Source organism: Homalodisca vitripennis, chromosome 3, assembly GCF_021130785.1.
Source record: "Homalodisca vitripennis isolate AUS2020 chromosome 3, UT_GWSS_2.1, whole genome shotgun sequence".
Classification (NCBI taxonomy): Eukaryota; Metazoa; Arthropoda; class Insecta; order Hemiptera; family Cicadellidae; genus Homalodisca; species Homalodisca vitripennis.
In genome coordinates, this window is record NC_060209.1 from 131,376,133 (window position 1) to 131,403,119 (window position 26,987).

The 26,987-nt window shown below is 34.0% G+C and overlaps 1 protein-coding gene across 1 annotated transcript in view; it reads left to right on the forward strand.

Moving 5' to 3' along the window:
* LOC124358356 overlaps positions 1 to 26,987 on the forward strand; it is a 100,990-nt gene that overhangs the window by 16,173 nt on the left and 57,830 nt on the right. The window contains exons 3-4 of the mRNA XM_046810657.1: positions 24,825 to 25,056; positions 26,153 to 26,441. Coding sequence (XP_046666613.1) covers positions 24,825 to 25,056; positions 26,153 to 26,441 — 521 coding nt within the window. The remainder of the gene's footprint in view (positions 1 to 24,824; positions 25,057 to 26,152; positions 26,442 to 26,987) is intronic.

Below are 26,987 nucleotides of genomic sequence, written 5' to 3' on the forward strand. Positions count from 1 at the left end.
CTAGGGATCTAGCTCGTAAAATACTTAATACTCATATGACAAGAGGCCTATTTACCCATCTCTTCAAAAGGTAAAAAATTGTAGACTGATATATTACGATAATTTAATCATTTATGACCAAAGAAAATGGAATCTTCGCAACTTTCAAACTATTCTGAAAAATTATAATTTATTATAGAGAACATTATCCAACGACCTATGTACAAATGTACATGTTTAATAATTCTTAACGAGTTCCCACGTGTTAAGTCCCAATGATTGTAAAAATGGGGAGTAACCTTCCGATACTAACTGGAGATGGTGATCCAGTAATTTTGGTTCTTGACTTGTTGTTGGTGTGATTCTATTAATGCTATTAAAAGTTTTATCAGCACGGTAAGCCAGTTGTGGACGTTTTCCTTTTAGATTAGAACCTCAATCGTACATATTCTGAGACGTAAAAAATATAATTATTTTTCAATACAAAGTACATACAAGGCTATCAATAGATCTAGTAAAATATCTAATCCAGATATTCAATATAATTTCCAATTTTCGCGGTTTATTTCAACATTTATGGTAAAAGCTAGACAGAATTTCACACCTACTAAATGGCACATAAACAGTTTCATAAACATGATTTTTTAAACTAACGCCCCATTGATATTATTTCTGTTGACATAAAAAATAAATGAACATTTACAAGTAATGATGGACTCGTAACTACAGAACTGCCGTGTATTTCGTGTCGTAAATTACAGGTTGGTAGCCTAATCCTATAATGTAAACAACCATTACTTCGCCTCACTGCAAGAATAGACTGACAAAATAAGCTTCCGACAACTAATCAATATTTGGGCGAGTGAGTGGCTCAATCATTGCCTGTTATCAGTTGTGATAGCAACGCAGACGGACAGACAGACATTCGGGCGGCTGTTATGTTGCTTAGCAACACCCACGCTCTCCCACCCACACTGCTTTAGGTGGAAACTTCGTCTTTACTAAATTACCAAGACAACACGTTTACATCCTCCTACATCGTGTTACTGTGTTTAATAAACAATCCCTAACTAAACTCGCTTTAGAAATCTAGCAATTATTTACAAGTTTACTGAATTATCAATACAGCACGTTTACATCCTCCTACATCGTGTTACTGTGTTTAATAAACAATCACTAACTAAACTCGCTTTAGAAATCTAGCAATTATTTACAGTTTACAAGTTTTTACTAAATTATCAATAGAGCACGTTTTAATCTTCCTACAACGTGTTACTGTATTTATAAACAGTCTCTAACTAAACTCGCTTTAGAAATCTAGCAATTATTTACAAGTCTTTACTAACTTACCAATAGAGCACGTTTTAATCTTCCTACAACGTGTTACTGTATTAATAAACAGTCCTTAATGAAACTCGCTGTATAAATTTTGCAATATTTACAACATTATTCATCAACTTTGGACAAACTTATTAATGAATACAATGAGTTCAACATTTTAGTCGCATACTTTACTCTATTTTAATCAAATCATGTGCAATTGTTAAGCTGATGAAAAAGAATTAAGAAAGAAATGTACGCATTAGTAAGTTAGATATATTCCAGGTTAATCTATGTGGATTATTACAAGGAGATATTGAATACAATTTGAGAGAACTTTTTGTGATACCCAGTAATATTTCATATATAACATCTATATACTATTCAGTATATTTGTTGTTTTTTCATGTATTGTACATAAATAATAATAATCTGCAATATTATTTGTATTTATAATATGAATAGGTACATATTATATTGTACAATATTATCCATTTAATAAAAAGAACTAATTAATTTAACTACACCGTAGTTTTTCAAACCAGAATTATGTGTTTTTTTAGTTAATATTTACAAGTTTAGGTATATTTGATAGATTTTGTAGAAATTTCAATGTCGTACACCCAACTATTGTGTTAGACTACATTAATTGTCAGGAATAACAGATTAATTCTCGGTTTCGTGAAAGTGTGTGAACATCCCGCATTGGGCACCCTGTTTTCGCTTTTGCTAATAGTACTATGGAGTTCATACAGTTACTAAATGTTTTATCTATGAATTTTCATTTCATAATATTAGAAAATCTCAGGCCTATGAATGTTATGCTTTACCACGCTATCCTCTGTATAAACGAATGAAGTCAATAGGTAAATTTTGTTCTTTAATTTTGTTTAAATATTTTGTGGGTGTGAACACAATATAAAATTGCAAAAAATCTGTTACTTTATATAAAAACCAACACATCTTAAAACCTATTCAGAATTTAGATGTAGTGTGTGTTAACATGGGCAGTCGGTATACTTTTTCATAAGGGACTATGAAGTCCCTTTCCAAAATGTTCACATTTTTTATAACAGTTAAAACAAACATAGTAAATAAAAGATCACGTTAGACTGAATATATCCGGGAGTGTCGATAGCCGAGCAGTCTAGGTCGTTGGACTTTTGGTCTGAGATAGCGCAGGTTCAAGTCCTGTCTATAACCGTTGCACTTTTTATCAGTACCATCGACCTTGTACTGTATCGACTCTCCCTCTTATTCTGTTGGATAAGATCGTCGCACAGGCCAGTGGCCAATGAGGACGGACAGATTAAGGCTTAAAAGGGGATCGGTCTCTCCTTAAAAAAAATCCTCTACTAAATTATTATAAATTGTGCGTGATCATGCACTGAGAGATATGTTTTGATACGAACTCCAGCAATACGGTGTCGGATAGTTGAGATTCAGAGCTTACATTGTTGTGAGTCTTACACATAAACCACTGAGAATTAATTTTCAAACTTGGCTACAATGAAAACTTTTTTGAAATATTATTTATTAGTATATGGTTCTTTTAAACCTTTTACGTAATTTTATAAACGTAGCAACAGCGTTTTTATGTATATAAAATAATCTGATAATTTCATCAACATGTTACATTGAAAATGAGAGAAAGTTAGGACAACAGAGTTCGGCACATGTGTTTTATATGTACCTACAACATACAGTATACTGTTTTGTTTTTATTGATTGTTTTTGTCACCTCCTTGATGTTTATATATATCTTTCGACAGTTATTGTACTTTTGAGCCAAAAAAAAAAATATAAATGTTATCCATTTTTATGATATTTCATAGACATATAAAACCTTTTTTTCAAAATAGATATGCTATATTAATATTTTATAGGATACAGCTCTTTAACCAAACGATCTTTTATTGTTTTGAAACATCATTTAATAATAGATGATCCTTTCAACCTACTAGGTAATTCTCTTAAATAGATAGTAGTTTTGTGCTAATCTAACATCTAGAAACCTTAAAATGCCTATGTCTTACGAAAGTAATTGAAATGTCACCAATATAAAAAGTTGAGGATGAAAAAAATGAGAGCGTAGCAAATTAAAATTGGCATATGCTTACAAAATATTCTGCTTCAAAATAAATTCTCATTTCCTTAATTTGTATCTATTTTCAACACACGAGGAGTAACACTTAATTAAAATTAAATGATATTTTACATGTTTTTTGGAATATTTTACAGATGTATGATAGAGTTTTATTACGCAGGTTAGGTCTGTATTGACAAGGCACTGTACAGAGCAACCACCGAAGCGTGTAATACAGGGTGAGGACGTCTACCCCCTAGTTATCAATATTCTACTCCAATCGACCACCTAATGGTCACCCTAGTCTTGCAACCGTAAACCTATCCCTCCTGGATTATAATAAAGCATCCTTACATTCTGGAACATATCCTGATCTATTGAAAATTGTGAGTGCAGATAAAAGTAAGCAAACACCAATAACCATTTAACACCGTATTGTACACTATAACCATTAAAATATATAAATTAATAAAGCTTTTATAGCAAAACACTTTGTAAAATATCTAAAACTTAAAAATATTACAATTTATGGCATGAGGAAACTTACAAATGTGATACAATGTACAAAATCCTGTGTTGACTTTAAATAACTTAATTAGAGTTACGATGTCAAGCCAGTCACGATGTTCAACGAATTGTTTACCACACAATTTTCAATTAAATATTCGTATATTAACGTGACTATGAAGGGTTGTTAGCATTATCTGTATAAATAAACTAGCAGTTAGCCACGACTTTACACGCAATTTGTTGCTGACGAATTAGGACTTGATAGTTATATACTTTACAAACATACTAAACACTCCGCCATTCTAGTGACAGCCATTGGAAGATATTCCAGTCTCCTAATCCATTTTTGGATGATTTGACTTGCACTTGTTTCTGTAGTCTTTTTATGAGAAACACTTATAGTATAACATGATGAACGGAAAAATGCATCTATCAAGCATATATTATTCAGAAGTTTATCGTTAAGAGGATCAGAGGTTATGCAATATTGTGACTGGCTTTTATTTTAGGTTTTCTGCGTATGGGAGGGAATGAATTATAAAGGTGGTCCAATAAAACCTGACAATTTTTAAACAGATGTTTCTCAGCTGTTAGTATGTTTAGAGTCTTGATTATTATAACAATTAGAAACAAAGCTGATGCCATTTCAGTAATCATGGAGCAGTAGACAGTTCAACATCGTACTTTTGTTATTGAACTTTTCTTTAAAAATAATGAGTCTATGATTGCTACGCAACGGTCATTTCGTAATAAATTCCATGCTCCTCGTCAAGAAGTTGGATTTTGAGAAATTAAAAGGTGGTTGAACAATGTCAGAAATTGGGCTTCTGCATTAAAAATTGAGAATAGAAATGGACACATTATGGTACCAGCAAGATGGAGCTATTGCGCACACGACATATGTCTCAATTACTCTAACGGAACATCTCATTTCACGTTTTGACGTGATCCTGATCTCCGGATCTCACTACTTGTGATCTTTGGTTGTGGAGTACCTTAATAGCAAAATTTTTTTACGAAACTTCACACCATTGCCGATTTGAAGAACTGCATTAGAACTGAGCTTAATGCATTACCAACGTCCATGGTACGCCGTGAAATGGCAAATTGGCAAATGTCCAGAAAAGATCACAGACATGTGTGGATGTTGGTGGGGAACATTTACGTGATGTTATTTTCCATAAATGAAAATGTCATCACTATGCACATACTTTGACTACTTTAATAAATTTTAAGTATTATTTTTTGTAATGATATTTCATTTCGAACACTGTTAGGTTATTTTCAACAACGCTTTATTCCGTCTCCACTGTTGAGATTGCCTTCTTGTCATGCAAGAAAATGTAGTTGAGTCTACCTTGTTGCCTTGATCAAGTAAATTTGTAATTTACCTCGTTATAAGGGATAGAGTAATAAACCTAACCTTGTACGTGCCGATCCCTCCACTGTTGCCAACACACCTACTCACCAAGATATGATACTCAAATGCAATAATTATGATGAATTGGTATAAATTTTAATAATGTTCAACGCCGAATAGTACTGTATTGATTTACTTTTTGCCATGAGTAAACTTTATGGGCTGACGTCAGTATCGAACACTGAAGCCTTGTATTTTAAAGGTATTAGCTGAGCCCGGCGGAATCAAAGAACATCGTCATTAACGTGCCTTAGACAACAAAAACTCATAAAGCCAGGAAATTGTTATTTCAAAAAGTTTGCTAATTAGTGTACTTTGTGGATTTAATCAAGAGCCATCAGTTGTGATGAGCTAAAACACAATACTGCAAGACTACAACAAAGGCTTTGAACAACTCCACAACAATACGAGTACAGCACGGTAGTCAAACCCGCCTAACCACTCTGCGTCGCGGGTATTCTGATTAAAACCTTTCTTCAAGCCGATATTTTCTATTTTTATGAAGTTTATGATTTATTTTCTAATAACAGAAACATATTAAAACATATTTGTAAAACGTTAACGGACAAGTTTGGATATCACTAAAGAACATTAGTCAGTAATTTATCGATTTTACCGTGCAATATTTCCCCATTTGCCGTAGTGGTTGGTAAAAAACAAACTGTGTATGCTTTTATTGAGAGACACTATAAAACTATATAATAATTTCAAATACAATTTCATTAATGTTGTATAATATAATTGTCATTATTTATTAGCTAAGAATCCAACAGAATCTGAATTAATACGTAACGAGGTAGGAGTAAGCCACACCACGTGTCACGTAGCAGGCTTCGTTGAGGTTGCATGCAAAATTTCAAGTCTACAGTTCATTTGGTTATAAAAATGTCCTGTAAATAAACAGGTAGACACACAGTCAGATAGAAAATAAATATTTACAGCCTCAAGGCAGACAGCAGTGGAATTCAGCCAATCTAATGAGTGTTGGACCCCCGTGACCAAATCAGGGATGGACACCATCATTGAACTCATTATTGTATACTTAGGTTCATGCAAATTTTGAAGTGTTCATATAATAACTTTCTCGAAATATCTTGTGTTCGTTCTAAGTTTATTTACAAATTTATTTATTCTGATATCTTCCTCCACATTCCCATTGTCCAGCCTATTATTTTCCAGATCTCTGCCAAAGTAAGCAGATGCAGAGTAAGTGAAGATGAAGTTTTGAAGAGCCGCCGAGTTTGGACTGTTCCAAGGACTGTGGCTCCGACGGCATCCCTCTTTTTGTTCTCATGATGTACAGTGATCTATTTCCGCACATCACCTACGTCTGCAATATATCTCTTAGAGCTGGAGTTGTTCCTGAACTCTTTAAACCCGTATATGTGATTCGTGTCCCCAAGTCTAAGGATGTTAGCAATGAAACATCTTACAGACTAATTGTCATCCTCTCGTCTCTGTCTAAGGTCTTGTGGTAAACTTTCTTGCTTCGGCATTCAACCAGATCTCATGGATGTACAGCACAGATTCCGGTCAGGAAAATCGACTACGACAAACCTATTCTCGCTGTAGACTTTTTTTGCCTTTGGGGGCAGCATCATCTATTTAGACTACGCCACAGCCTTCGATAAGAACAACCCATCTTCTAGTGAAACTCGGAAGCTGCTTGCACAGTTGTCTGAGTAGCTGCTGCATTGAGGTGAGGGAACTCCCAGTTCGTTTTGCTTCGAGCATCTCTATGTCGTTGTTAGGATCATCCGGTGTTTCCTAGGTATCTCTACTGGGCCCATACCTTTTCAATTTCAACATTAACGACGTGATCCGGCCAGTTTTGGTGAGGATACTTGTTTTCCGCGGACGATACTAACATTTTCACAGGTGGCCTTTTTACGAGGTGGCAGTTCCTAAGGATTGTAGGAGTCGTCAAGCGGAGTGTACCGAAAAGAGTGCGATGTCCTTTAACGTCTTCAAGTGCAAGCTCCTTATATTTCACAGAATATCTCACTCTATCTTTCACAGTTACTTCATTGACTCTGGACGTTTGGAACGTTGCGTGGACATTTACCATCTTGGAATGCTTCAGCCGTGACCTATCCCCGAGCCACGTATCAATAACTTTTGCAAGAATGCCAAAAGATCAATGGGGCTTTTATTCCGTCTTGGGCGAGATCCTTTTAGCACAAGAACTATACTTTTTAAAACAATTGTGTGGTAAATTTTTATTGCGAAACCTCTACTATTCTTTAGTCCAGTCATGACTTCAGTACGAAATAATCTGTTGGGGAGGTGCGTACAGAAGTCTAAAAGATAATCTTAGTGTCACAAAATCATATAGTGCGCATAATGCTAGGAAAAAAACTCAGAGATAGCTCGTTCCCCCTATTCCAACAAATTAGATCTCTACCTATTCAACATTTATATGTGTACAAAGTACTGAAACTATTTTATAGAAGAAGTGGCAATGAATGTACAACCTTCCTTGTATATGGAACAAGAAACGTAAATAAAAGGATTTTTAGAGTACCAAAAGTAAAAAAGGAAATATTTAGACTCTGCTTTCAGTACGTAGGTCCAAAATTCTTTAATAAATTACCTATTAATATTAGACCAATAGATAAATTAAACCTTTTCAGCAATAGTGTATTTGACTGGTTAATTGAGATAAATGATGTTAGATTTTTTAATAGAGCCATTAGCTAAAGTTAAAAGTTACTGTTTATTTTATTTAAAAATTAATTTGGTTTCATGTACCAATTGTATATAAATGGTTGTTGTATATATGTATAATGTACTATGTGTTATTGAATGCATGTAAATGCATTGTGTAATATTGAATGTGCTTAATAGCGCATTGATCATTCTATGACAGAAGTTATTTATATGTTTATAATGTTGATTTGTTTTCAATGTACTATGTTTGCTGTTATGTTTTTAATTTGTTTTTTGTTTTTTTAATTCGAATTCTATAAAGAGGATACTAATTGTTATGTTGTTTTACTGTTAATATTAGATTTTTATTCTGACATTATATGGAAAAGTAGTTCGAATTATTTCTATGTTGGTTATATTTTTTGTATTTTTATTTTTAGTTCATTTGTAGTTTCAGGCACCTCGGAGAGTGGCCAGCATGTAATTTAAAGCAACTGAACTCAAAAAGTACTATTAAGTTTATTTTATTTTGTTAAACCTAATCACACTACAGGACATGTGATTAGGCTATTCCTAAAATTTTATTTTTGTAATGTTTTTTTACTTTTTTGAAGGAATAAACCATTATTCTCATTATTCTCATACTTCTGATTTACAACTTCCTCGTACAGCAATGCTGGAATATTGTAGTATAGTGTGGGTATCGTACCTCAGTAATTATTGTGTAAGGTTGGCAGCAATTCAGCGGAGATTCTGCAGACTTGTTGGTGTTAGAATTGGCTTTCCTTTTTTGGATGCTCCAGTTGCCGGTATTATCTCTTAGTTGGGATTTGACTCTCTCTTAGTGAAGTAGCTGACCTCTAGCCTACTTATACAGACTATTGAGTGGGAACATCAGAAGTCCCGAGCTGCTCTCGCTAATCGAGTTGCGAGTTCCTTAAAGGACGAGATCCCGTGACCTATTGTTTAGGAGACACCATGCTACAAATTACCTACTCAATTATCCTCTCCCGATGATCAAACCGGGGAAATCCGAGTCCTCGGGGCTCGATCTTTTCTGCGATGCCTGTGCTCTGGCATCTAGAGGAAAGTACGTTATAATATCTGATTTTGTCTCTCGAGTTGGTGATGACACCTAGTATCACATATGGACTCATTGGCCAATGATTGCGTGAGGGTGAAGTTTAGTGCATGCAGTAGCGAATTCGTTCGTAATTCAAAGCATGTGTTTCATTTTCGTCCTTGTCGCGTTTCATATTAGTATTTCTTCACAGGTTTAGGTTTATACGAGATCGCTTTTTATTTTTTTATACTCTTACATTGAGCGTATTGTTAGGTGTTTGTCGATGATCCTGTTACCATATTACAATCATCGGTAACTTTCTTGTCGCTGTATTGTATTGCTATAAGTTAAATTCACTTGTTATTATTTATTGTTATAGTACTTTTGTTATGTACCTGTATGCATGCACCTGATGTACCTGTATGCATGCACATGATGTACCTGTATGCATGTACCTGATGTACCTGTGCAACTGCATGTACCTAATTTATATCTGACGAATATGGCAGCTTAGTTACCAATTTATTTTTAGATATTTAAAAGTTTTGTTGCAAAAGTAGCACACTGATGCATGTTAGACTGATTGCATGTAGTTACCATTTTAGTTGTTGAGATTCAGCTGAAAGTGACATAAATGTTTACTCTTTGGATGTTCCTTTTCTGCCACTGCTATCTGGTATATGCATGCTATATCCTGAATATGAATAGTTCATGTAAACGTATGTGTTTGATAAATAACACTGATCTGGATTTCAGTAATTAAGCTGGGCGGGATCGGATATAATAAATCTTAACATAATGTGTTAATATAGTTGTTAAGATTCTCAAGTAATAACCAAATGAGTCTGCATGGGCAATTCTACTGAATCTAGCTTGAGAATACGATTGTGAAACGTAAACGTTGGCCTGTTATACTAACGATAATTATTTGTAACGTCGCAGAGATAATGACTCGAGGCAGACCATGAAAACTCTTATCAGAGCGAATCATGTTGCAGAGGACATCTAATATGGCAGGTTCATAATAATATGAACGACGGAAGGTTCCCTTGAAGTACAAAAACTACTTCTCATAAAAATTCTAAAACTTGAAGAAACGTACTGCAAATAGATTAATAGAAATTCATTGACCATTTTTTATTTTATTATAGTTTTTATAGTTGTATTTTATATCATACTTTAGTTACTTACTTAATAGTATTTATGGAATACATTGAATAATGTCAGGATAATGTTTATTTATACATATATATGCAGTAATGTTCAAAAATCGATTCTTATCAACGAAGTAATATCACAAAGTAAAATTAAACACAGTTCATCTTACATTTAATTCGATTGCACTTTTCGTTTTGTTTGTCTGAAATGCAATCAGTTAAGGAACACAATATCAGATGCTTTGCCCTGCAAAGGAATTCGTCATAAAGCAAGAGAGTTGTAAAGAAAAGACGTTCGTGTGCAAGATTCAGGATTTCCGTAGCCAAGTGGTAGTCTAGTCTTAATATACCAAGACAACTTCTTTCCAAGGTACTCTGGTTTGATACTCTAGTGTTAAGTCTAGATCGTCATCTAGATTCTCACACAAGCATTTATTTATTCCAAGTACGACTTTATAATTATGATATTAAAACCACTACCCAATGAAAAATCATTTTCCTAATACGACAACACAAGTTCTCTTCTAGAAAAAATTATAAATCTAAATCAAAATTAATATTGGTTAATATTGTTCTGAAAGACATACAGAGGAGGCTTTTCCGGCATGTCGGCAAACGTATTGGCTTTCAATATCAAGAAGTGCCGTTGGATGAACTGAAACCTCAAAGTGATCTACATCCCTAGAGTGCCAGAGGTATAATCTCGGGCTCAATGCTGCAGAAGAAGATCATTACATTTTTAGTGGACTCACTGGAGTTGTTGAGCATGACTGTTTATTTTCGAGTATATTTTCGAACCATGATTCTGTCCCTCAAAGTACCATTATTCCAAAGATTAATCACCTGGGGAACACCTTACATGGCATTTTATACTTAATTTTCTTGCAGTTATGATGAAGTAGGCTTCCTTATATACGAACTGAATAGGGATGTGTTGATTAGGCAGTTTAACTCTTGTATATGGATTTGCTGTTGTGAGGACTGATGTATCAGACACATATAAAAGAATTTTTCAAGAATGATAGTGCTAGAGGTGATACTAAAGTCTACATTTAATTATTGTTTAAGTTTTAAGTTTTCGAAAACACATCTAATGTCTTGTAACGAATAGCTGTCATGACATAGCGAATGAAGAGTAGACTGTAATTCTATCAATATACCGGAAAAGCACTTTGAGAACTTATGAAGGAGGTATAATTTATTATTATATTTAAATAACGCAACAAAACACACACACACACAAGAACTAATACTCGTGTGTATAATTGGACAATGAGGTACAGCTTCATACTCACAATACGTTCGTTAACCTTTTATAAGTGATCCAGAAATATCCATAGCTAGTTTTAAATAGGACAAGACTAAGCACTTCGTAACACTTTCAGGGTAAATAATGATGAGCTAATAGTCGTACCATACACCAGGTAGCAGAAGGCCACACAACGTGTCGTCTAACACGCTTCGCTGTAGTTGCATGCATTTCAAGTCTATAAGCATTTCATAGGCTAAATTTGATAATATTTAACATGTCATATGATTGCATGCAATTTGTTTACACATGTATTTATTCTGTGATTCTCTCGTTGCCATAATGGTTACTCATAACACCAACGTAAATATTTTCGCTAACGCTCAGCCAAATCCCGTGGAGTGACGTGCACCATCGTGCGGAAAGACAGACATAAATAAAATTAGTTCAGTCCCTTGAGTGATAGGCTTTACCAACGCTCAGCCATTTACCTTATAGATGGCATTAATCCACCAACATTTAATATCACTAACATAGTTATTAAAGATTAAATGCTGAGACTTGAGATAATAAGACAACATTGGTTTGAAAATTAGCTGTCAGAGCAGCGTATCTGTTGAATCACGGGATGAAATGCCGCAGGGGAAGAAGTTTGGACAAATGGCACAATCGTGACTGCACGACTAAACATGTTACACACTATCTTTGGCGTCGATCCTTGCACTCTCCGCCGGGTGGGGTACAGCCGTCCGTAACATTTCTTTTTGAATTCTATGAGATTCTTCTTTGTATCCTGGTTAAAAACGAAAACATCCTTAAGAGCGCGAGAATTTTGTTCCCTGTCACGAACAAATCTGCAAATTTTACAAATGAAGCTGATCCCCAAATTTTGCCTTAAAATACAGTACTCATAATTACAATAAGCACCAAACTAAGCGTGGACATGGGGAAAAGCGGTTTTAAATAAAGACAATGTTATTTAAAACCCTAAGTTTTAATAAATGTGCGAACGATTGACTTTAAGTATTTAATTTTAATTTATGAAAACATACTAGTGCAGTAGTTTTTTCTAGCTCAAGCAAAGAAAAAGTATTCCCTAAATTATAAAAATTGTAATTTTTAATTGTATTGTTTATTGTTCAGGAACATTTCCTGAACGCCACAAAGTAAATAATTTTAATAAAGATTCGTGAGTTCTTTATCAACAACGCATTTAACTTAAATGTTTTACATTATTATTTCATATTGTACAGGAACATAACTTTGAATGTACAGGAGTACAGACTCGTGTCTGTATGAGGATTATGTGCCAGCTAAACTGTGTGGCGGTGGCAATTTCTTTGAGGCAATCTTTACATAGGACGAACGGGCAAATCACTAAGCTCATATTATAACAGTTATGTACTGTGTAACTATTGTATCTACTGAATATCGCTAAGTATGCTACCACGCAGTCCGAATGTTTGACATTTTAGTATTAGAATGATGTTAAAATATTACATAACCAAAGATGATAATTCGCACGATACTAAAATTAAATATGAGTTTTTTCTTTTTTCTGATATTTACAGCGCTGAATAATGACAGATCGAGACAGCTCGTATTTATTTTATCAGTAACGAAACTCTGTTTTTTCGGTACCGCTTACTTTTCATTTTCCTACAAGATTAAAACATTATATTTACGCAACGATTATTAAACGATTATTTTTTTAGCTAAGTGGAAAAGTTCCATTGGATAATAATGTCTCCAATAAGAAAATAAACCGGTACTACTGAGTATTGAATGGCCCGCAGAACATTACGAAAGATTTATCGGAAAGACACCATTTGACTTTTTGACCCCAAAATAGTAATAATTTATGGGAAACGGCGAATCTATATAAGAAGATTCAAATCTATTGAAAAACGTTATCGCTACACAGAAAAACAGAAGGGCGGGATACCATTTCAACCTTTGACCCCAATATAATGTTCTTTTATGAGCCACGGCGAATCTCTATACCAAGATTCAACTCTCTTGAACCATGATATCAAATGTTATCGCTCACACAGAAAAACAGAAGGGCGGGATACTTATTTCAACCTTTGACCCCAAAATAATGTTCTTTTATGAGCCAAGGGGAATCTCTATACCAAGATTCCGATCTCTAAAACCTTGCTATCAAGGTTATCGCTCAGACATACAAAAACAGAAGAGCGGGATACTATTTAAACCTTTGACCCAAAAATAATGTTCTTTTACGGGCCAAGGGGAATCTCTATACCAAGATTCAGATCTCTAGAACCTTGCTATCAAGAGTTATCGCTCAGACAGACAAAAATAGAGGGGCGGAATACTGTTTCAACTTTTGACCCCAAAATAATATTCTTTTACAGGCTATGGGGAATCTCTATACCAAGATTCAGATCTCTAGAACCTGGCTATCAAGAATTATCGCTCAGGCAGACAAAAACAGAAGAGCGGGATACCATTTCAACCTTTGCCCCCAAAATAATATTCTTTTACGGGCCAAGGGGAATCTCTATACCAAGATTCAGATCTCTAGAACCTTGCTATCAAGAGTTATCGCTCAGACAGACAAACAGAAGAGCGGGATACCATTTCAAGTTTTGACCCCAAAATAATGTTCTTTTATGGCCAAGTTAAATCTCTATACCAAGATTCAGATCTCGAGAACCTTGCTATCAAGAGTTATCACTCAGACAGACAAACAGAAGAGCGGGATACCATTCCAACTTTTGACCCCAAAATAATGTTCTTTAATGGCCAAGTGAAATCTCTATACCAAGATTCAGATCTCCAGAACCTTGCTATCAAGAGTTATCACTCAGACAGACAAACAGAAGAGCGGGATACCATTTCAAGTTTTGACCCCAAAATAATGTTATTTTATGGCCAAGGGGAATAAGCAATATTTAATATCAAGATTTATCGCGCAGACAGACAAAAACAAGGGCGGGATACCATTTGAAATTTTTACGCAAAAGTAGTGGGATATAATTCATAATACATTTCATAAATTAGTACATATGTTATATAAATTTAATCTCTAGACCCAGGGCTAAAAGATAATAATAATAAAAAACCTAGCTACAAATTTGTCAGTACACTCTCTTTATAAAAATAAATTTAGTAGCTGCTGTATTAAATTTCAAGTTTAAACATCCAATCAACCATGCAACTCAAGAACTCAGCAGATAAGGGATTGTTTATAGTCTGGAAATTGAGTCTAAGGGGTGTTTACATTCAGCCCAAAGCACCACTTAGAAAAGGGACGGAACGTGTCTTAAATTCTACACCTACGTGATCTTTCAGTATCATTTGATGGTACATGAAATAAAAGTGAATTCTTCTCTAACTACAGAGGTTGAGTAGTTACTTAGTTGTAAACAATTATTATTTATTGTTTAAATCCGAGTACTAACATATTTTTACCATTATTCAAAGTCAACTGAAAAAGGATCACACGGTTTGATGTTTCGGTTAAAGGACAAATCGTGATGTTAAATCAACACACATATTCTTAACTACCATGAAGATCATGTTTTAATGATGTCGACAGTAATTAGAATAGTGGTTCCGGCTGTTGTCTGATGATGATTATAAAGCTTATTTCCAACTAATGAATTTACAATTTTACGAAAATTACACGATAGCAACATACGTTTTTCCTTGGTATCGCAAGGGATAGTAAAACTAATACTTTTTTTTTTTTTTTTTTTTTTTTTTTCCTTTGTAATTTAAAGATTCGATGAGAAATATTCTTACAGATTACTACAGGAAAAGTATAATGCGGAATACTATGTACTATAATAAAAGGTCTCAACAATTGGGTTATAGGGTTATATTTCAGTTAATCAGCTAACTGGTTATCAGCCAACGTAAACCTTACAACATAAAAGCTGTCCTAAAGCAGAGAAAAGCTATGCTTTTTCAGTCGTGCCTTGGATAAATGCCAAATTACTGGAAATTCATAAAAAGGCATAAATATCTGAAATTGTTTGAAACACATTTCATCTGTCAACCAGAAACTTGCATGCAGACAGAGAGGTGTTCTTAAGGCCTGGCTTAAAATGTAAAAGACAGGCCAAATAAGTCAATATACAGCTTTTTGTCACATACTGTTTTACACAACGCTTTAAAGAAGACAATAGGGGCCAATAATGCAGTATATGTTCTAGGATTTAAGTCGAAAAACGTTAAAAAAACTCTTTATCTGTTAATATTATGAAAATGAAAAAAGAGAAATTTAACAAAAAAAGCACGATTGTAAGAGACTATAGAAGCATGGCGATTTCAAAACAGAAAACCTTTTGAAGTTTCAAAAGCATTTAAATAAATTATTAAAATTTTTTAAGGAAGTCTATAATATTAATATTTACCTTGTGAAACTTTAAAGTTAAAAGTAAATAATCTAATATATTTTCTGATAAACGCTAAAAACTTTATTATGTAAAATTTATATCTATAGAGTAATTCATATTACAGCTTTTACATATATATTATCTGTAAAAAGTTGTATAATAAATATATCATTAAGTAAATTAAAAATATAATTATAGTTGATATTATAAAATTGTCAACGGGGATGTAAAATAACAATCTCTTTTTGATATTTCTAAAGGAAATTGCTAAAGTAGTCTTATGCATTTTTTTTAATAAAGTTCTTTCTCATTCGTTTTGTAGAAGTAATCGCTATTAAATTAAAAATTGGTGCTTAAATAGGTTTACATTTGGGGATACACGTAAAATGAAATTTTCCTAGTCCAAAAAAATGTTTCGTTTCCTCAAAAACTCTTACAGGAACCCACGATATTGCTAAGCTAAGTGTTACAAACAGAATGTTGGAGAGAAAGCTCTTGTTACTTTTTGAAGGATTCCCTAACGACATGAAACAATGAGATTTCAAACAAAACCAGAGGCGTGGCCTGTGACCCGCTTGCGAAAATATGTCCATCGCGGCACGCGTAGTCTCAAACCGTATTTACGTAATTTACTCGTCAACAACATCTACTCGTATCCTTGACAAATTGAGATATGTTCGTGTTTAACACTTTTATACTTATCTTATTTATAATAATCTCAATAATTCCTAATAAAACGTTAAGAATCGAGAATACTTCTTGTTGTATAATTGACTTGCAAACTAAAAAATGTAGGTACTCACTTCCAAAACTTTTCGGAAATAAAAATAACATTTTTATTGCTAAGACATTTCATTTTAGGTTCTAATACATTACGACTTCTCTGAAAAGTTCAACAGACAGTGTAACATTCCTCTGATTTCATTATTAGTGATCATTATTAGTGATTAGTAATTATTAGTGTTTAATTGATTATAATTAATATCCAATGAAGTTAATAACTTAACACGTCATATAGGTGGAGGTGGATGGTGAAACATAATGTAAAATAGTTTTAAAAGTGTGATTAAAATCCCACAAGAAACATAATACACACCTAATCATAAAATCACTAAAACTCCATGGAGTGACATACCCCTAAATTCCAAGTCTACAATAGGTAAGTACGTACTCGCGATGTCGAGCGGACAAACAGACAGAGAAATGTCAGTTTTACAACCCTTCGATAAGTTCGCAAACTCTCAGACAATAATATATTTATAAACTTAATTGTTTTACTTTTTATAAATTCTTAAAAAATAACATATTAAAGATTGTTTTAGACAGAACAATCACAAAGTCAGATTAGCCAGATAGCCTTATTAATATTTTCAATTAAGCGTTCTTTGGATAATATTTGGGGATACTGTTTGTTTCACTTAGTAGTAAAAGAAAGACCAAAAGATATACTTAGCGGGATTGTGAATACAAGGTTTTATAAACGTTAAGTATCCTAACCACCATAAACTTTGTCCATATATACTCAGATACTCTTATATAAAATACTATCTGTTGCTCGCGGCTTCACACGCTTTTTGTAAGCTTTGTCCGTGTATGTGTACTTCTGGTTGAGGTGAATTACATTTCCAACGCCGATGTAGAGTTTGCCTTGTTGTCACGATCAAGAAAATATGTGTATGTTTATAGCCATTGTACACGTACATGTACTTTAAAGTGGTCTAAGACTCAAACTTTAAGTTGAACCAGAAATTTATCTTAAAGACAAATATGCATCATAACTTAGAGCCTTCAATTAGTATTTGGCTATTTAAATACATTACTGTCTCTTAATTGCAGTTTATAGTGAGCAGGCACTTTGAAAACTTGTATCTTTTGCAGCGCCACCTGGTGGCGAGTTACATCAGTGGGCATAGCATACAAACCTTCTCTGTGGAAAAATACATATACATACAAATTTTCATAATAATTGGTCAAATAGAGTACGATTCTATAAAGGACATGCATACAAACATTCATATATGTATATTTATCATAGAGTGATGTTTTACAACAAAACCCCTCAAACAACATACGTCTGCAACATTAAATCGAGAGGTTCTCTACAGATTGGAATTTAACATAAAATATTTTACAAAACCAAACATAACCTAACTTTTCTAAGTTTTATGTACAAATTACATAATAAAGTTTGAACAATTCGTTTTAATTCTGCTATGCAGCAAGATACATTCCTTAACCTGCGATTGAACCAAGGCTCGCGGCCTAGTTATCACAAGTACTGCACTCTGCAATAGCTCTCGAGTAAACCATCTTCAAAAGCAATCTTTGATATGGTGGATGATAAATCTAGTCTATATAAACAATTATTTATTGTTATATACTGTTTTCAAAAACAAGAGGTGAAAAATAACTGTTCAAAAAATATTCACAATAATTAGCCTAGTACGTTGTTAATATATTGTTGGGTTTGCCGTGGCAAGTGTTTGTAAACCTAAATCAGCCTCTACATGCATTCGCTACATGGATTACTAAGAATAATGATGAACGAGTTTATGTAATAAGAAAACAATAGCATTTATGTGAAATAAGGGATTTATGTAGACTAGATTTTTACTTTGAAGCGATTACAGGAATGTTTTTCAAATACCTCAAAAAACTGATGTGATCAAGTTAAGTGAATACTGCAATCTTATAATAAGGGATATTTTGTAACTCATAATGTAAATGGGATTTACTTATTTCAGCACTTTATCCAGAAAACATGTATTGAAAGTTTGAATGCTTGACCCCACTCCGTGTTTTAGCTCATAAGCTGTGGTCGCAAGAAACTTTCAAGAATAATAAAAACTATCTGAAGTATTACAAAACAAATATATTAAAATATGTTTTTAAGATTTTGAAGATCTGAAATTATTCTAAAATGTGTTTGTAACTTTCCTAGATTAAAAACTCTTATCATCAGTACCTTCAGGTAGAGAAGTCCTATGTGTATATTAATAGACCTACATCGGCGGAGTAGTCTTTATTCTTTATTATTTATTCAAAATCTTTAGGTTCTGACAGGCGTCAATGTGCAAAATTTCATAAATCATCATTGAAAATAAACAAAAGCGGTGTGGGCACGAAGGTTGCTAGCGAATTTATTTAATCGGAGTATAAGATCCCCGAGGAATACAGCCTGTAAACTGTACGAACGCTGACCCCAGGTCAAGCTCGCATTTATTATATTCTGGCCGAAGATGGAATATTATCGAATTTACAGATAGATAGATTCTGTTTTCTGTAGTGCATTAAGATATGATTTGTATATTTAATATTATCACAGTAATAACATTTTATAGATAGAAGAGTTTGTATTACCAAATAATTAGTTTTCAGAGCTAAATTATTAATTTGTGCTTCAAAGTACCAAGTGTTACATAAGAAACTATTATATTACTTATTATGCAATAGTTATCATAATAAAAAGTAATTAGCGTATTACTTGTAGTATTAAAATTTGGAATAAAATTTTCAATGTAGGGTCATAGTGAGACAAACATTCCTCTGAATTTATAACACTAAATAATAAATACATTATTAGAATTAATAATGTCCAAGTTTGAACACGAAAAACATGGAATCATACACTTCCTGTACGTTTTTGATAAGTAACATAATGATTTTAACAACCATCATGTGAAGTTTGATCGTGTACATACATATGTTATGTATAAATACTATAAAAAACAAACATATGTCGTATAATGTATTGCTTTCCACTTATCTGTTTTCTAATAATCAGTATTATGATTTAATTAAATATGTTTTATCAAATACACCAGCATAGTAACAATTCAGAATCTAAGTTAACTATTTATGGCAATAGTGTATCAAATGAGTTTTAGATCTAATTAATGTATTGTTACAAAACATAATGAAAACCGGTAGTTTAAAGGTATATATAAGAAAATCTAAAAAACAAATAAAAGTTTCATGGCGTATCGTTTATTTAAAACGAAAAATAAATAATGGAAGAATACATTTTTCGGTCGTTATTAGAAGCCGAATAAGACTACGTCACTGTTAGTACCAGGTTAAAAAATATAAATTAAGTATATATTTAGTAATAAATAGTGTGATTAACATTAAAAGTAAGTTTAAGTACAAAATCTCTATTTTACGTACTTTCACCCAGAGGCGCTCCGACGGGGGGAGGACGAACGGATCCGCCCCCTCCAAATATTATTTTATTTTATAAATCAATTCCATATTAGTTTATTAGTTAATCCCATATTCGGTTTTACTACGAGGCAAAATAGACCTGGGCAGTGTCACGATTTGCGCGTTAAAACTAGCAGTTGCCGGTTGTGGTAAATTAACAAAACGTGTTCAATTTAATCTGCGTTAAAAAGTTTTACAAAATTAGGTGTTTAATGACGTGACCAATGCCGAATTTTGAGGATCTCCCAGTCAAGAATTATTCACATACTATTCTAAGATTCTAAAACATTACATACTCAATTACAGCACTCTTGCTATATCTTGTATAAACACTTAATCATTAACGAATCACAAGTGTCCGAATCACGAATGTTAAAAGTTGGAGTTTGGTTGAAAAGTGCCAAAAACCGATATTATTCTCGTTGTCATTGATATATCATGGAGGTTATTGTTAGTAAACAGTTATAAATGTAAAAATTCAGAAATGAACAAGCTAAATGTTAATATAATTCCTATTATTGGAGCTCTATTAGTTTTTAATCAGAGAGTAGACATCAATATTTAGCTGTACTCTTGATTTGTGATTTAAACTTAACTATTACGTTACATATTTTGTTAATGTAATGATTAAATTTTGTTTTAGTTAAAGACAGTCTGATGTCATTAAAATAGATTTTCCATTTTATATATTTTCTTGATTTTTATTATTTTATGAATAGTTGGATATACAAAACACGTATATTCACATTTGCTAAGCCATCCAATTAAATTTTACAACGTTATATGGCATAAGGTTGATTTTTTCATTTGTGATTCTTATACTAATACAACTTTTGAAATATGAAGTTTTTGCTAAAGGAATTTGATCAAATATGATGAGATGATAAAAATGCCAGAGTAGCAGCAAGAACTAAGAAGAGGAAGCTGAAACACTGGAAGAATAATCAGGGTTTTATAGACCTGGAATTGATGATGTTATCTGAATAGACACAATCCTCTTTTGTCTTGATTTGCAAAAACTTCAAAGTTTCAACTATAGGTGCAATTTTTTTAAATATTTAATTTTCGCTACATATATCTTTGAACCTACTTTTTATAATATACATGACGTTAATAATAACCATTACTAAAGTATAATTTCAAAAAATTCAAGTTTTTAGTGTTATTTTTATTTACAAACACTGTGACACCATCACTTTTCCCTCCTTTTATTTGACAAAAATACTAGAAAATAGCCATTTTAGGACACATTATTTCTCTGGGGAGTATCCCTGTTCCTGTCCCTCTTCCAGGGGTTGTTTCCATACCCCCGACTTAACGATGAACCGGACACCCCACGGAAAAGATTTCTGGGTGCACCACTGCTTCCACCCAAGTGGTAAATTGTCATCGACGAATGAATTATTATGTCACTATTTTTAAAAACATTTAATTAAGTTACAAGTTGTAAATATCTATAAACAAAAGAGTAAATTTGAGATATTCACTAAAATGGTTACGTTTACAACAATATGTTTATCCCCCATTTGCCACGTGCCGAGGCAATTCAACAGAGACATTACAGACAGCCTTTATTGTTGTGCTATCCCACACACGAGTAGTATCCCAGCTTGTTATACTTACAACAGCAGGAATCTCAAGTCTAGCCATGTGGGACTATAACTTCTCAACGATCGACAGCCACGTGCCGAGGCAATTCAACAGAGACATTAACAGACAGCCTTTATTGTTGTGCTATCCCACACACGAGTAGTATCCCAGCTTGTTATACTTACAACAGCAGGAATCTCAAGTCTAGCCATGTGAGACTAGAACTTCTGAACGTCTGACTGCCACGTGCCGAGGCTATTAAACAGAGACATTACAGACAGCCTTTATTGTTGTGCTATCCCGCATACGAATAGTATCCCAGCTTGTTATACTTACAACAGCAGGAATCTCAAGTCTAGCCATGTGGGACTATAACTTCTGAACGTCTGACTGCCACGTGCCGAGGCCATTAAACAGAGACATTACAGACAGCCTTTATTGTTGTGCTATCCCACATACGAATAGTATCCCAGCTTGTTATACTTACAACAGCAGGAATCTCAAGTCTAGCCATGTGGGACTATAACTTCTGAACGACTGACTGCCACGTGCCGAGGCTATTCAACAGAGACATTACATACAGCCTTTATTGTTGTGCTATCCTACATACGAGTAGTATTCCACTTTTGTTTAAGTTCTATGCTAATGTTTTGGCACAATATAAGTTTGTGTGTGTTTGTTAGAAATTATAAATCGTTCCTAATTTTACACGCCTAATTTTGAATTTAAGAAATTTAAATGAGGTAAGTTATTGGTGACAAACAAAACTAAGAGGTTAATGAAATATACTCAACACTTCAAAATATACTCGTTTCTAATTATTTCTTACGATCACACTCCTAATGATTGCCATTGTATATTTCGAACAAGGTTAAAAACAAAGTTTAACTGGAAATTTGTGAGGGATTGACATATTATTGTACAACATTTTTAATGATAAGAAAATGTGGTATGGCCAATTTCCTTACGTAAAATAGTCATTATTCCTACATATAAAACCATATTTGCTTAATTTAAAAACTTAAAAAGATCGACATTTTCGTAGTGCAACCAACCAGAAGTCACATATTTCATTTTGCCTCATGAATGTTATGTCGGATTTTCGGAATAAAAGAATGTGCCGAAGGCACAACAGTTAGTTAGCAGTTGGTCAGATAGGCATAGTTGTCTTGCATGATAGAGGGCGCTACTGACGCCGGTTATCAAAGGTCGGGGGAGTCGCTCAAAAGACGAGCGCAGTTGTTCCGGTGGCTCCGTGGCTGTATGGGTGAGATCCTTCCAATAATTCTTAGGACTTAATTTGGTTAATTTTAGAGGAATTATACTATGGTGCTTTTTTACAGAAGATGCTATTACCATTTATAAATGTGGTGCACCTTAGTTGCTGTCTGAATAGGATCACGTTAGTTTTAAAACCGGGGATTAGATTGAATTAAATTATATTTTTTAAACAAAAAAACCTGTCAAAGCTGGCTGTCTCTGCACCTTGAGGGGTGTCCACCTCGACCTCGGGCTCCTAAAGCTTAAATTAGTTGGTGAATTGCAAATTGGCGCGGTCAAATTATTTATTAACCGAGACACGAATCAATTTTTCGTTCACGCACGTGCTTAGAAACGTTGCAAGAATTATTACTAAGGGTGAGGTAATCAACATAATTTACTTTTTTTGTTTAGTCTGTTCAAAATTGTTCAGTTTCTTCACTCGTTTTATACATTTAACTTCGAGTTTTCCGTTCATTAAAATTTCGTGTAGTGTAATTACATTCTAGAAATAGTAAAACAAACTGACAGTGATGTTATCCGTTTTAATAACAGTAAAAATATAATTTTATCTTTGTAGTAATGTATTTTTGTATGATACTTAATATGTTCTCTTTACTAATTATGTAATACTTTATATACCACTGTTGTTTTAAAGATAAATCTGTTAAAAGATTTTACAATATAAAGTAGATTTTAACTAAATACTTAATAATTACTTTAATTTCATTTCAGAAAACTTGTGAGCCTACCTCGAATAAGTTATTACTAGATTTAGATGAACTAACAACTAAGAAATGGATTTAGTAGGGAAAGAACGTATAAGTTCTGATAGAAGATATGTGTAAGCCTCTTACTGATAATCTGATTGGTAACAAGATCTTGTCTGATCTTCGAATTTATATATTTGTTTTTAATTTTAAATTAATTTTGGTATCCTAAGAGCCTTAGTATCCCGTATACTTAAAGAACCTAATTCTGATATAATTTCCACTAAAATACATTGTCATACAAAAGTATAAATTCTATAGTTAAGATCTTTTTTATGATGACATTGAAAGTTGAGAAATATCTTACCATACTACCCATGTGTATTACATGTTGCCACTGCATATAACACATCATTACAACATCAACAAACCGAAATGTATTAATCCACCAGATCTTTGTAAACTCACTTTTTAAATCATCTTAAATTCACAAACAATTTTTCTAACAAATGCTACGAGTTTTACACAATATAATTATATTACAACACCGTTTCGTGGTTTGAAATCTATCCTCTTCTTCAGGTAAAGATAACCCAAGTCATTAAAAAACTAAAAAAGTTGCAATGGATAGCCACTCAAGATTAAAATAATTAGGTGGTAACTGACAAACTGCAAGAGTCCAGGCTGGAAGGAATAAACCCAAGCGATATTACTGCACATGAGCCAACATCACAATCACGTCACACCCGAACTGACCGACTGTAAAAGTCCAGACTAGCATATTCCAATAAAATGTCCGAAATCATATTATTATTTCAAAACTGTTGTCGTAAATAAGTTTCACCTAAAGAAGGTACATTTCAGTCCTTGAAAGGGGATGTTTGACTATTTTGTAACAACACAAATGTCCGAAATCCTAGTATTCTGCCGTACCTCCCATCGTCAATAACAAACTTTCATTTGAAGAAGAGGGCAGATTTTAATCCTCGAATCGTAGCGTTACATTTTATTGTAACATATTATTATTGCAAATGGCAGAAATCCTATTATCATTGCAAATCTTTCATCGTCAATAACACACTTTCACCTGCGGTAGAGGGTAAATTTAAATCCTCGTAACGTAGTGTTAAATATTTAGTTATCATATAAACATCAGTTGGAATAACCTAGATTCTTAAAAATTTTCTCCATCTTTTGGCCTAATTTTGGACCTTGCCTCTTCCTACGACCTAACAAAAATCAACCCTGTGCGGAACTTCAGAGGAGAGTATCTCGACCTGGTGCTTTTTATAGACCCAAGCTTGAAGGTTGAACGAGCAGAAGATCCACTGCTGGACGAGGACAGGCATCATCCCACTCTATCTACTACTATGGTTACTACCTTGCCCTCCCCAGTCACTAGTCCACGAGAGTTGCTTGATTTTCGACGTTGCGATGTAGATGCTGTCCTCAGGGAACTCCAAACTCTATACTATCCCACAACAAATGAGAATGTTCGTAACTTGGAAGATTCTTTTACGGGTTTCTGCAAGTATTTAAGTGCTACCATTAAAACCAACATTCCTCTTAAGGATATCTCAAGCAACTTTCCTCATTGGTTCACGGGTGCTTTGAAGAGACTTGTGATCAAGAAAAAAACTCTTTATAAAAAGTATAAGCAAATCAATTCCATACATGACTATGTAAATTTCAGAATGGGGAGAAGGGCCTGCAAAGAGCTAACGAAAACATGCTATTCCAATTACATAAATAAAGTTGAGCAAAACATTCCTCACAACATGAAATCTTTTTGGTCTCATATTAGCACTTTGAAGAGTTTCCCTAAGTTACCCCCAGTTATGTTTTATGATTCAAGCAGGGCAGCTAAACCTGATGAAAAATGTAAACGTTTCTCCAAGTATTTCGGATCCGTCTTCCGGGTGACCGATGTCCCTGTTCGTTCTTTTGATTTTGGATATGAGCAGTCTATCAATTAATGCACGTTTTTGCCCTTGATGTCCAAAAAAAGATAGAAACACTTGATCCAAACAGAGGGGCTGGCCCAGATGGCATTCCTCCGGCAGTCCTGAAGTATTGTGCTCCTGTTCTTGCCCCCCACCTTACTGTGTATTTCAGAGAACTTCTTTCTGCGGGAATTTTCCTTCACGTCCTCAAACAGAGTTTTGTTGTGCCCATTTTTAAAAGTGGTGCTAGATGTGACGTGAGAAACTACCGACCCATTGTCATCCAGTCAGTCTTATCCAAGGTCTACGAGAGTCTCATCCTTGACCATTTATACTTTCAACTGCACAATCGTATCTCCCTTGAACAACACGGCTTTCTTCGTGGACGATCTTCGGCCACCAACCTATTGGTTTTTCAGGAGTTTGTGATGGCAGCGAGCTCTTCACAGGTGGACAGTATTTATCTAGATTTCAGCAAGGCCTTCGATAGCGTTAACTTCGTTTGCTGATTGCAAAGCTTGAGGGTCATGGTGTTTGTGGATCGCTGCTTCAGTGGCTTACATGCTACTTGAGTGATCGTCTTCTCATTGTAAGGTGCGATGGAGGTAACTCGTGCCCTTTTCCTGTACTGTCTGATGTTCCTCAGGGCTCTCACCTAGGACCATTACTATTCAACATCTTCATAAACTACATCACCAGTGTGGCAGCCTCTCGTTTCCTTCTCTTTGCGGACGATATCGAGCTGTTTAACAGAGTCACTTCTTCATTTGATCAAGATGAACTCCAGCGTTCCATTGATAGTATATGCAAGTGGTGTGAGGTGAATCCAAAAAAGTGCGTCGTGATGCACTTCAGCCGCAGTGAAGTGGTTTTCTCTTATGGATACGCAATTAATGGGAACAAGCTGAAGACGTTTGATGAGATGAGGGATCTGGGTGTCATCACTACTCCTTCCTTATCTCATTTTCCTCATCTCCAACACATTTCCTCAAAAGCTTCTTTCCTTCTTTGTTCTGTCCTCCGCTCTACTAAAGAACAATCCACACCGTGGAGAAATTGTTCGACATCCAACCACTCTTTTTTCGGCGGGCTTATCAAGACCTAAACTTTCTGTGAGGGCTGCTCAACGGCGATATAGACTGACCTGACCTGCTGGGAGTTGTGACTTTCACTGTGCCGAGGGGGACTCGCTCGAAGTCAGTTTTTAGTAGACGTTTCCAGCCAACTATCTATACTCAAAACCACGGCATATCCAGACTCCTGAGGACTGGCGAAGCGGCTTTTTCCTCCGTCAATTTCTTCGGGAATTCTTCTTTCAGGACGGATGCTATTGGTTAGACTGGAAGTGATGCGAGGTGCATCATTCCTTTATTTAATTCCTATATGTTAAAATACCTTGATATTGTTTTGTTTGTTTTATGTTTTGTTTGATTGTATACATATTATCTATTGTTGGTTTCATTCGGATCTACTTGTAATAT